Here is a 12,559-nt window from a genome sequence, read left to right as displayed (position 1 = left end):
AAACATAATCCAGTAAAGGAATGGGAAATATAGAAGTAGAAAACATGGATGAGCAGAACACAGCAGCTAAGATGCAATATATAGTGAAGAATAGATAGTGAAGGATACAGTATTTACAGTGAAGCTAAAGATTACATACACTTAGGTTGGAGCCATTAAAACTCATTTTTCGACCCCTCTACAAATGTCTTGTTAACAAAGATTTTGGCAAGTCGGTTAGGACATCTGTGTTAATGACACAATTCATTTTTCCAACAATTGTTTACAGACAGATTATTACACAATCCCAGTGGGTCAGAAGTTTACATACACTAAATTGACTGTGCCTTTAAACAGCCTTGGAAAATTCCAGAAAATTATGTCTATAGCTTCTGATAGGCTAATTGACATCATTTTAGTCAATTGGAAGAGCACCTGTGTATGTATTTCAAGACCTACCTTGAAACTCAGTGCCTCTTTACTTGACATCATGGGAAAATAAATAAAAATCTGCCAAGATCTCAGAAAAAATGGTAGACCTCCACAAGTCTGGTTCATCCTTGGGAGCGATTTCCAATGCCTGTAGGCATCCTCTGGTCTGATGAAACAAAAATAGAACTGTTTGGCCATAATGACCATCGTTATGATCGGAGGAAAAAGGGGGATGCTTGCAAGCCGAAGAACACCATCCCAACCGTGAAGCACACAGGTGGCAACATCACGTTGTGGGGTTCTTCACTGCAGGAAGGACTGGGGCACTTCACAAAATAGATGGCATTATTGGTGAAAATGATGTGAATATATTGAAGCAACATCTCAAGACATCAGTCAGGAAGTTAAAGCTTGGTCGTAAATGGGTCTTTCAAATGGACAATGATGCCAAGCATACTTCCAAAGTTGTGGCAAAATGGCTTAAGGACAACAAAGTCAAGGTATTGGAGTGGCATAACAACGCCCTGACCTTAATGCTATAGAAAACAGAGCATTTTTACCCTTTTAAAAATAGTTATAGGGGGAGGTCCAGAGGATGTCTGTCTTTGAAAGGGTCATTGTAATATTTAAGATGTCCCCTTTACTGATTACCTAAACCTACAAGTCAAGGGGTCTGAATACTTTCCAAAGAAACTGTAAGTGATTGAGGAGAGAGCATAATTGCTATATTCTAATTACAATCATTGACCCATAAGGGACCACATGACCAAAGCAATGCGTGACCCATGCAGAATTAAAACCATATTCATCTTAATGAGAAATATAATCGAATAAACAAATGTTTGCATAACCAAAGACATGAAAACGGGTGGGAACATTGTATTTAGCTAGGATTTCATAAGGCCAGGAATGTCATTGAGAATAACAATAGACAATAGTTAATGTTGCTAGTTTAGCGATGAAGATAGTGAAGGTTCATCAATGTTAAGCATGTTTTTTAATTTGACGTGGAAACAATGTTTATTCAACCAGTGGGAGGCTTGTAAAAGGCCACAGGAAAGTGGAATGAGGAACTCTTCATTGAGACAATCATGAAACAGCAATCTGTGGGTGAGTTGTAGTGGATATTATAATATAAGGATCTGCTGGAGTCCATGTCAAACCAAGATTCTTTATTTGAGCTCAGAGAGAACAACAGAGTTTGGTATTTGGTATTTTACTAGGATCCCCATTAGCTGTTGCAAAAGCAGCAGCTACCCCTCCTGCGGTCAACACAAAACATGACACATAATTGTCATGTCTCTCGTCGGAAGGCATGGACCAAAGCGCAGCGTGGTAAGTGTTCATGATTTTTATTTAATCAAAAAACATTCAAACAAAATAACAAAGAGAAGAACGAACAGTTCTGTAAGGCAAATCAACTATACATAAAACAACTACCCAAAAATCACAGGTGGAAAAAGGCTGCCTAAGTATGATTCCCAATTAGAGACAATGATAGACAGCTGCCTCCGATTGGGAACCACACTCCGCCAAAAACAAAGAAATAGAAAACATAGAAATAAAGAAACTGGAATTCCCACCCGAGTCACCCCCTGGCCTAACCAAAATAGAGAATAAAAGACCTCTCTATGGTGTGACAATAATACAGAACATCAATAGACAAGAACAGATCAAGGACAGAACTACATACATTTTGTAAAAGGTACACGTAGCCTCCATATCAATGCATATACACAAACTACCTGGGTCAAATAGGGGAGAGGGGTTGCTTTATCTGTTTTTTGAAACCAGGTTTGCTGTTTATTTGAGCAATATGAGATGGAAGGAAGTTCCATGCAATAAGGGCCCTATATAATACTGTACGCTTTCTTGAATTTGTTCTGGAATCTTGTGAACTGTGAAAAGACCCCCAGTGGCATGTCTGATGGGATAAGTGTGTGTGTCAGAGATGTGTGTAATTTGACTTGTAAGAACTTTGATGATATCTGTACATTACAGGAACACCTGTGATGACAAAAGTACAATGATTCATGTTTTGCTTTAGCTTGAGATAAAGAATCAGTGGTAGACACCTGGCAAGTGCATGAAAAGGTCAACTGTACAAAGTCAGATGTCTGTGTGTTGAAACTATATTTTAGGTAACAGATGGATAAAGGGAACTAAGAGTTCCTGTTGATACTATGTTCCAGTCTTACTTCCAGTCTTACATGACTAGGTAGTGGATTAATTTGGCTTCCCTCCAGGCCTGAGAACAAAAACTTTCCTCTAGGCTCATGTTAAAAATATGTCAGATAGGAGTGGCTATAGAGTCAGCTACTGTCCTCAGTAGCTTTCCATCTAAGTTGTCAATGCCAGGAGGTTTGTCATTATTGATCGATAACAATTTTTCCACCTCTCCCACAGTAACTTTACAAAATTCAAAACTTGCACTGCTTTTCTTTCATGATGTTTTTTTCCATCATTCTTTATATCATTGATCTTGGCTTCATATTAAAGTTTATTATTTTTGTTGAGTTTGGTCACATAATTTCTCAATTTGCAGTATGTAAGCCAGCCAGATGTGCAGGCAGACTTATTAGCCACTCCTTTGGCCCCAACTCTTTCAAACATACAGTTTTTAAATTCCTCATCAATCCATGGAGCCTTAACATATTTAACAGTCAGTTTCTTAATAGGTACATGTTTATCAATAATTGGAAGAAGCAATTTCATATGGTAAAAACAGGTCAACACATTATAGGCAACAATATAAGACAATGGGAGCACTGTGTATGTTCTCTGATGAGTTGTGAGTCAATGAGATGTGAAATATCAATATACATGCTAAGAGAAGTAATTTCTCTCTTCTGTGTGGATTCTCTGATGACGTTTAAGTGATTGTTATGAGTAATATGTTTTCCCAAAATCTGAGCTTTTATCCTCTGTGTCATGTTCTTTCAGGCTTCCTAAATTGGCAAAAGCTTTGCACCCTGGGAGCAGTGGTAAGGCTTCTCCCCTGTGTGAATTTTCTCGTGAGCTTTCAGGTGTCCTTTCCGGTTAAACATCTTTCCACATTGTGAGCAGTGGTAAGGCTTCTCCCCTGTGTGAATTTTCTCGTGAGCTTTCAGGTGTCCTTTCTGGTTAAACATCTTTCCACATTGTGAGCAGTGGTAAGGCTTCTCCCCTGTGTGAATTCTCTCATGCTGTTTCAGATCCCCTGACTGGTTGAAACTCTTTCCACACTTGGAGCAATGGTAAGGCTTCTCCCCTGTGTGTATTCTCTCATGTTTTTTCAGATCCCCTGACCAGTTGAAACTCTTCCCGCACTGGGAGCAGTGGTACGGCTTCTCCCCTGTGTGAATTCTCTCATGCTGTTTCAGCTCCCATAACTGGTAGAAACACTTCCCACACTGGGAGCAGTGGTACGGCTTGTCCCCTGTGTGTATTCTCTCATGTTTTTTCAGATCCCCTGACCGGTTGAAACTCTTCCCACACTGGGAGCAGTGGTAAGGCTTGTACCCTGTGTGTATTCTCTCATGTTTTTTCAGATCCCCTGACCCATTGAAACTATTTCCACACTGGAAGCACTGGTGTCGTCTTGCTGGTTTGGACGTCCCTGGCTCTGGTTCCTCTGAGTCTGGTCTTTCTCCTACCAAAGACAGTGTTTTTAAAAATAGAGACCCGAATGAAATCTCCACATGATAAAACAACAGTGCTATGAGAGTAAATCCTAATCGGATCTCTCAACCTGAGGCCAAACAAATGTAGAGCTTCCTGTTTTACAAGTCAGAACACAAAAAACTAAACAGTTCTAGCACACTGAAGACACAGACTTTGCTAGATTCCAATTGAGCAGGTGGTTCTAAATATATAACTTTCATAGCTGTATGATACAGAATGCGACCTACACACTTCCTTAAACATAAAATAACTAAAGAAGTAATTTTGTGTAATAGTTATTACATCAAAGACACAAAGCACATCAGTAACATCTCCCCGTTGTCGAAAGGGATCGACACCTGCTGTTTAAATGGACCAATTTCTTATTTAGACGTTCACGGGTTTTCAACATTTTGACTATCGCTGATGTCATATTTTGGGTAAAGTAAAAAATTTGGTGAAATATTTGGAAAGATGTTCCTAAAACTGATAGTAACTACAATAAACAAATTATAAACGCAACATGTAAAGTGTTGATGTTTCATGAGCTGAAAAAAAAGAATTTTTTACATCCCTGTTAACATTTATTCTCTGCCAAGATAATCCATCCTACTGACAGGTGTGGCATATCAAGAAGCTGATTGAACAGCTTGATTATTACACAGGCGAACCTTGTGCTGGGGAGAATAAAAGGCCACACTAAAATTTGCAGTTGTCACACAACACAATGCCACAGATGTCTCAAGTTTTGAGGGAGCGTGCAATTGGCATGCTGACTTTAGGAATATCCACTAGAGCTGTTACCAGATAATTGAATGTTCAATTCTCTACCAGAAGCCGTCTCCAATGTCGTTTTAGAGAATTTGGCAGTATATCCAACTGGCCTCACAACCACAGACCACATATAATGACGCCAGACCAGGATAGAAAACACTGAAGTTTCTAAAACTGTTTGAATGATGTCTATGAGTATAACAGAACTCATATGGCAGGCAAAACCATGAGAAGAAAATCCAAACAGAAAGTGAGAAATCGAATTTCAAAACACTGCCTATTTAAATCCCTGGTAGTTATGGATGTGCTTGCACTTCCTAGGGCTTCCACTAGATGTCACCGTCTTTAGAACCTGTTTTGAGGATTCTACTATAAAGGAGGGGCTCATAGGAGCTATTTGAGTGAGTGGTCTGGCAGAGAGCCTGGGTCTCATGACGCGCGCTCCCTAGAGAGTTAGCTCCCGTTCCAATGCTTTTCTTCAGACAATGAAATTCTCCGGTTGGAACCTTATTGATGATATGTTAAAAACATCCTAAAGATTGATTGCAGACATGTTTTGCAGACTTGTTTCTATGACCTGCAACGGAACTTTGAGTTTTTGTCATGGAGGAAATGGTCGCGCCTCATGAAGATGGATTACTGGGCTGAACACGCTAACATCAAGTGGCTAAATGATGGGCTTTATGGAACTTTATGGAACAAATCAGTCATTTATTGTCGAACTGGGATTCCTAGGAGTGCCTTCTGATGAAGATCAAAGGTAAGTGAATATTTAGTGTTTTTTCGAACTAATGTTGACTCCAAGATGGCAGAGTTGTCTTTGGCTTTTATGCTTTTTCCGTAAAGTTTTTTTGAAATCTGACACAGCGGATGCATAGAGGATAAGTCCATCTTTAATTCTGTGAATAACACTTGCATCTTTTATCAATGTTTATTATGAGTATTTCTGGGAAATTCACCAGATGCTTTGGAATCAAAACATTTCTGCACGTAACGCGCCAATGTAAACTGAGATTTTTGGATATAAATATGCACATTATCGAACAAAACATACATGTATTGTGTAACATGATATCCTATGAGTGTCATCTAATGAAGATCCTCAAAGGTTAGTGATTCATTTTATCTATATTTCTGCTTTTTGTGACTGCTATCTTTGGCTGGAAACATGGCTGTGTTTTTAGGACTTGGCTATGAGCTAACATAATCACATGTTGTGCTTTCGCTGTAAATCATTTTTTAAATCGGACACGGTGGGTAGATTAACAAGATGTTTATCTTTCTTTTGCTGTATTGGACATATTACATAAGTTAAAAAATATTTTTGAATTTCGCTCGCTGCCTTTTCAGCGGAATGTTCTCGTGGGATTCCGCTAGCGCAACACCTTTCCCATCAGGTTAACGACCGTTCCACAGGTGCATGTTCATTAATTGTTCATGGTTCATTGAACAAGCATGGGAAACAGTGTTTAAACCCTTTACAATGAAAGACAAGGTCCTGAAAAAGATCCGTAAATATTTTTGCTGAGTTTATTTTGTATATGTTTTATGGGTTGAAAAGTGTTTTTTCTCAGACATACAGTGCCTTGCGAAAGTATTCGGCCCCCTTGAACTTTGCGACCTTTTGCCACATTTCAGGCTTCAAACAAAGATATAAAACTGTATTTTTTTGTGAAGAATCAACAACAAGTGGGACACAATCATGAAGTGGAACGACATTTATTGGATATTTCAAACTTTTTTAACAAATCAAAAACTGAAAAAATGGGCGTGCAAAATTATGAGAGACAAAGGCCATAGCTGTAATAAAATAACAAATTAACTGGCAAAGCAGCAGAGCGAGGCCCGTATCCAGCAACGTCACGAGTCATGTTTTTGCAGCTGTTTCAGTACAACACTACAGGGAGAGAGAGGGAAAAAAATCCAGTGGACTAGTTTTAATGTATGGAATCACTTAGGAGTTTCTGGATTTTGGGTAAACTTCTCCTTTAAAGCATCAGACACCATAGTAATTCATCATTAGATGCTACAGTCCTCCTTTAATTGGGATAGGGGGCAGCATTTTCACTTTTGGATGAAAAGCGTGCCCAGAGTAAACTGCCTCCTAATCAGTCCCAGGTGCTAATTTGTGCATATTATTAGTAGTACTGGATAGAAAACACTCTAAAGTTTCTAAAACTGTTTGAATGATGTCCGTGAGTATAACAGAACTCATATGGCAGGCAAAACCTGAGAAAAAATCCAAACTGGAAGTGGGATATCTGAGGTTTGTAGTTTTTCAACTCAGCCCCTATTGAAGATACAGTGGGATATTGGTTATGTTGCACTTCCTAATGCTTCCACTAGATGTCAACAGTCTTTAGAACGTTGTTTGACGCTTCTACTGTGAGGGGGGGCTGAATGAGAGGGGAATGAGTCAGAGGTCTGGCAAAGTGCCTTGGTCTCGTGACGCGCGGTCATGAGAGAGTTACAGACAATGGAATTCTCTGGTTGGAACATTATTGAAATTTTATGATAAAAACATCCTAAATATTGATTCTATATATCGTTTGATATATTTATACGACCAGTAATATAACTTTTTGGAATTTTCATTTTCAATTCACCAAGTGCCTTGGTCTCGTGAATATTTATAATGCTATTTCTGACTAATGTTGACTGCGCAACATGGTGGATATTTCTTTGGCTGGTTTGGGCTCTGAGCTCCGTACTCAGATTATTGCATGGTATGCTTTTTCCGCAAAGTTTTTTTGAAATCTGACACTGCGGTTGCATTAAGGAGAAGTTTATCTAAAGTTCCATGCATAACACTTGTATTTTCATCAACATTTATAATGAGTATTTCTGTAAATTGATGTGGCTCTCTGCAAAATCACTGCATGTTTTGGAACTACTGAACATAACACGCCAATGTAAAATGAGATTTTTGGATATTAATATGCACTTTATCGAACAAAACACACATGTATTGTGTAACATGAAGTCCTGTGAGTGTCATCTGATGAAGATCATCAAAGGTTAGTGATACATTTTTATCTCTTTGTGCTTATTGTGACTCCTCTTTGGCTGGAAAATTGGCTGGGTTTTTCTGTGACTTGGTGGTGACCTAACATAATCATTTGTGGAGCTTTCGCTGCGAAGCATTTTTGAAATCAGACACTGTGGCTGGATTAACGAAACTTTATCTTTAAAATGGTGCTTAATGCTTGAATGTTTGAGAATTTTGATTTATGAGATTTCTGTTGATTTGTATTTGGCACCCTGCAATTTTATTGGCTGTTGGCGGCAGAACCCCGTTCCCATACAGGTTAAGACTCCATAATGTTTCATCATTAGATGCTACAGTCCTCCTTTAAGACTCCATAATGTTTCATCAATAGATGCTACTGTCCTCCTTTAAGACTCCATAATGTTTCATCAATAGATGCTACTGTCCTCCTTTAAGACTCCATAATGTTTCATCATTAGATGCTACAGTCCTCCTTTAAGACTCCATGTTTAGAATGTGTCTGGAAGCGCTACTCTATTCTACTCTCATCCTTTCAGTTTTAATAATATCTAATAATAATGTTATAATAGGTAATAACTAACTTTAATAACTAGGGTTAATACCTGCCTGGCGCTCCAACAAAATATTTCGTTACCCCCCTCTAACAATACCGCTACACAATTAGCATAGTAGGCCATGTAATTTAAGGTAATCTGAAATATTTAGGACTAACTTATTCCTTGCCACCCATTCTGAAACTCACTGCAGCTCTTTGTTAAGTGTTGCTGTCATTTCAGTTTCCGTGGTAGCTGACGTGTACAGTGTTGAGTCATCCGCATACAGACACACTGGCTTTACTCAAAAGTCGTTGGGATGTCGTTGGTAAAGATTGAAAAAAGTCAGGTCATCATTTTTAAGGAAATGTTTTTGTAAAACAAGCAGCTTACATTGGATCATCTTGAAACTCTCTCTCTAAAGCTAACTTTATCAAGGTTTTATATGGTCTATTGGTTCCTCTCTGAAGCTAACTTTATCAAGGTTTTATATGGTCTATTGGTTCCTCTCTTTTCATTGGTAGAATCCTTTTCAGTGTTATGATATTCACAACATCCATATCCACCAGTCTATCTTCTTGTCAACTAACAGAACTATGCTGGTTTTCAAGGTAACAGATACCAGTGGGCAGATTGTATTTTATTTGGTCAAACTGAACTACAGCACTTACTTTGATGTGTCAAATCTGATCCTTTCTTCTCTTGTCGTCCTCTCACAGTTCCACTCAGCCCCGTTGTTTTCCTGCAGTCCACCAGCAGCACAGACAACCTCTTCATACCCAGCAGTAAGGCGCTACTGGGAGAGGTACAACACGGGGACTCCGGGAGGGAGGAAGGGCTAGCGTTGTCCTGGTAACCATAAAGAGGGGACACAGACACATATCATTATGGATGCTGATGCCACTGTTGTCATGAAGTGCTTTACAGAAATCCAGCCTAGACCCCGATAGAGCAAGCTGTATGCTAGACCAGACCAAGCTGTACCATCTGGTGTTCTGATCTGGAGAGACTCTTCTCTGCCTCGTCAGCAGGATCAGGATGTTGTTGATGCTCCCCAGAGGATCCACGATAGTCACGTCTCTCTCCTGTGTGAACGAGAACAGCAAACAGACGGTAAACTTATGACCATCTATTGCAATCAAGAGGCATGAATATGTCTAAAATGGCCACTTCCATCATGATTTTGTCAAATATTGTTTGTGTTGCAAATGTAAAGGGTCATTTCCACAAAATGGGTGCCTTTACACCCCTTTGATATTTTAAGTAGATTTTAAAAGCCTGTTATATTAGATGAGGTGAACTTTAATGTAGACCACATGGAGAATGAGAATTCAATACATCGAAGTCCCAAAAACATATGTACCAATGGCAGATTATCCCTTCAACAATTCCCACAGTACTGAACGACATATTCAAGTGTTGAACTGAAGTAGAATGCCCCTTTAAAACAATACATTATTTCAAGAACTACATAGTGTCCCTGTTTTTAAGACAGTACTCACTGGTGGTAGTCTGATCTTCAGCCTCCTCCGCTTTCACTCCCAAAACGTCTTCCTCCTTTTTGATTGAGATAGCCTCCTCTTCCTCTTTTACTCTAAAAGGTTCTTCCTCTTCCTCTTTTACTCTAAAAGGTTCTTCCTCTTCTTTCACTACATTCTCTTCTTTCAATGTTATGGCATCTTCCTCGTTTTTGATTCTGAAAGCTTCTACCTCCTCCCCTTCCACTTTGACAACCTCTTTCCCATCTTCCTCTTTCACTGTAATATCATCCTCTTCTTCTTTCAATGTGATTGCGTCCTCTTCCTCCCTTTTCATCCTGAAAGCTTCTTCCTCTCCTTTCACCAGAGCTTCTTTCTCGGTCGAGCTTTGTGAGCTCATGCTCCGGTCGATTAGCCTAATGCAGTATCAATTTAGTAACACATTTGCTAATTTAACAAGCAAATGACGTTAAAATGAACTAGTAGATGGGTAAACATAATTATATTCAAAACACTAAGAGTAATATACACACGATTGGTCTAAAGAGCTTCAAAGACTCAACTTTATGTTCGCTAGCAAAGCAACACGTTGGTTGAATCAGAAGCCTTTTGTCGCTGTTGAAGAAGCCTCCAGTTCCGTCCACTAGATTATACGTCACGCAAGCAGCATCACCTGAAAGACTCATATCGCCATCTGCTGACTGGAGTGGGTAGCAGACTGGAAAAATATTAATAACAATGTTTATTCTGGCAAGCAATGTCATGCGAAGAAATTTAAAAAGAACCAGATGTTATGTTTTCTCTTACTTATTACAGCCAATACTTTACTCCAGGGCTGACCTGCCCGTTAGACAGGATTAGGTGACAGATTAAAGAGTTTTCCACTTTTGTCATCGTTATTCTGAACCGACTGCCTGCAAGTGATCGTTAAATTTGCCTAAGTGATATGTATTTTCCTTCAAGTTTCTGAAGAGGAAACAGTCAGGAAATGCCCCTGTCTGAGTGCATTTGTCTACCACTATGTGTAGCTGTTAGCGATGATGCTAATGACAACCATCTTCTGGTTGATGGAAAAGCTTTCCCAAAAAACCTTGTCAATTAAATGTTAACTACAAAGTAGTCTATGCCTCCCTGGCAGAATGATATCATGACTATTTGCATCAATCCAGTTGTGATTTGTTCAGCAGACTCTGCAATCACATGTGTGCTACAGAGACACCACTAACCAAGCAAGGCTCATGTGTGCTACAGAGACACCACTAACAAAGCAAGGCTCTTGTGTGCTACAGAGACACCACTAACCAAGCAAGGCTCTTGCTGGTGTCACTTCAATTAAAGGGTATCTACACACAAAAATGAACATGTCTTAGATTTTTCTCAGTCTTCAAAAGTGGTCTCCTGATGTGGTTTAAGTGTTGTCGTGGACTTAGAACATCCAATGTTGTTGTTTTCTATTAACAGTGTGATTTAGAGAGAAAAACAGACAAACAGGGACAAATCAGAAACCTGGAAAAATGAAATGGAGAAAATGGAATTAGGTTCAATAAAACGGATTAGATAGAGATGTTATAGAGCCATAAATATTCTATACATTTTCTCCCATTACTGTATTATCTAGGGATAGTGTAGAGTAACAGCTGTTTCCTGAAGTGACCTTTAACCTCCCTGCTCCTCAATACTTCTTCCACTGGATCAAAGCTTCAGCCAAGTAGGAAACATGATAGTGGCAACACATGGAGTTGGGTTGGATATAGTCATGGTAGGATACATGATAGTGGCAACACATGGAGTTGGGTTGGATATAGTCATGGTAGGATACATGATAGTGACAACACATGGAGTTGGGTTGATATAGTCATGGTAGGATAGATGACAGTGGAAACACATGGAGGATATATTTGTTGGATATAGTCATGGTAGTAGGATACATGATAGTGGCAACACATGGAGTAGGGTTGGATATAGTCATGGTAGGATACATGATAGTGACAACACATGGAGTAGGGTTGATATAGTCATGGTAGGATACATTGAGTGGCAAGATGGATAGGACACCTCACTGCACTCTATACTCTGTAAACTGGTTATCTCTGTATACCAGTCGCAAGACCCACTGGTTTAATGCTTATTTATAAAACCCTCTTAGGCCTCACTCACCCCTATCTAAGATATCTTCTGCAGCCCTCATCCTCCACATACAACACCCGTTCTGACAGTCATATTCTGTTAAAGGTCCCCAAAGCACACACATCCCTGGGTCGCTCCTCTTTTCAGTTCGCTGCAGATAGCGATGAGAACTGTCTGTCTATATAAGGTCCCACAGTTTACAGCGCAAGTCAGAGCAAAAACCAAGCCATGAAGTCGAAGGAATTGTCCGTAGAGTGCCGGCACAGATATGGGGAAGGGAGACAACAACAAAAAATGTCCCGCATTGAAGTTCCCAAAGAACACAGTGGCTACCATCGTTCTTAAAAGGAAAAGTTTGGAACCACCAAGGCTCTTCCTAGAGCTGGCCGCCTGGCCAAACTGCGCAATCAGGGGAGAAGAGCCTTGGTCTGGGAGGTTACCAAGAACCTGATGGTCACTCTGACAGAGATCTAGAGTTCCTCTGTGGAGATGGGAGACACCAACACTTGCCTAAATAGCCCATATGCCACCATAGGAAGTGTTATGTGTTTTTCGCGATGAGCCTTGGTCAATTTAGCTCAGTG

At 39.6% G+C, this 12,559-nt stretch overlaps 1 protein-coding gene across 1 annotated transcript; it reads right to left on the bottom strand.

Annotated features, from left to right (window-relative positions):
• Positions 1 to 2,862: 2,862 nt before the first annotated feature.
• On the bottom strand, positions 2,863 to 10,448 carry LOC116366893 (zinc finger protein 23-like). Its single transcript, XM_031818759.1, has 4 exons — positions 9,873 to 10,448; positions 9,355 to 9,455; positions 9,042 to 9,219; positions 2,863 to 4,042 (listed from the first exon to the last, which is right to left on the bottom strand). Exons 1-4 carry the CDS (start codon positions 10,246 to 10,248, stop codon positions 3,360 to 3,362), a joined length of 1,338 nt encoding a protein of 445 aa, XP_031674619.1. The 5' UTR covers positions 10,249 to 10,448; the 3' UTR covers positions 2,863 to 3,359.
• Positions 10,449 to 12,559: the final 2,111 nt, after the last annotated feature.

The sequence above is a fragment of the Oncorhynchus kisutch genome, unplaced genomic scaffold (genome assembly GCF_002021735.2).
Source record: "Oncorhynchus kisutch isolate 150728-3 unplaced genomic scaffold, Okis_V2 scaffold1608, whole genome shotgun sequence".
NCBI classification, from domain to species: domain Eukaryota; kingdom Metazoa; phylum Chordata; class Actinopteri; order Salmoniformes; family Salmonidae; genus Oncorhynchus; species Oncorhynchus kisutch.
Note: the sequence above shows the minus strand (reverse complement) of the source record. Positions and strands in the feature narration are given on the sequence as shown.

What these genes read in the sequence shown, in the direction of transcription:
- LOC116366893 (XM_031818759.1), bottom strand. Translation starts at nt 10,248, where the DNA reads ATGAGCTCACAAAGCTCGACCGAGAAAGAAGCTCTGGTGAAAGGAGAG. An exon ending in CCAGATCAGAACACCAGATG is followed by an intron (nt 9,220 to 9,354) that starts GTACAGCTTGGT and finishes TATGGTTACCAG; the next exon opens with GACAACGCTAGCCCTTCCTC. An exon ending in ATCAGATTTGACACATCAAA is followed by an intron (nt 4,043 to 9,041) that starts GTAAGTGCTGTA and finishes TGTCTTTGGTAG; the next exon opens with GAGAAAGACCAGACTCAGAG.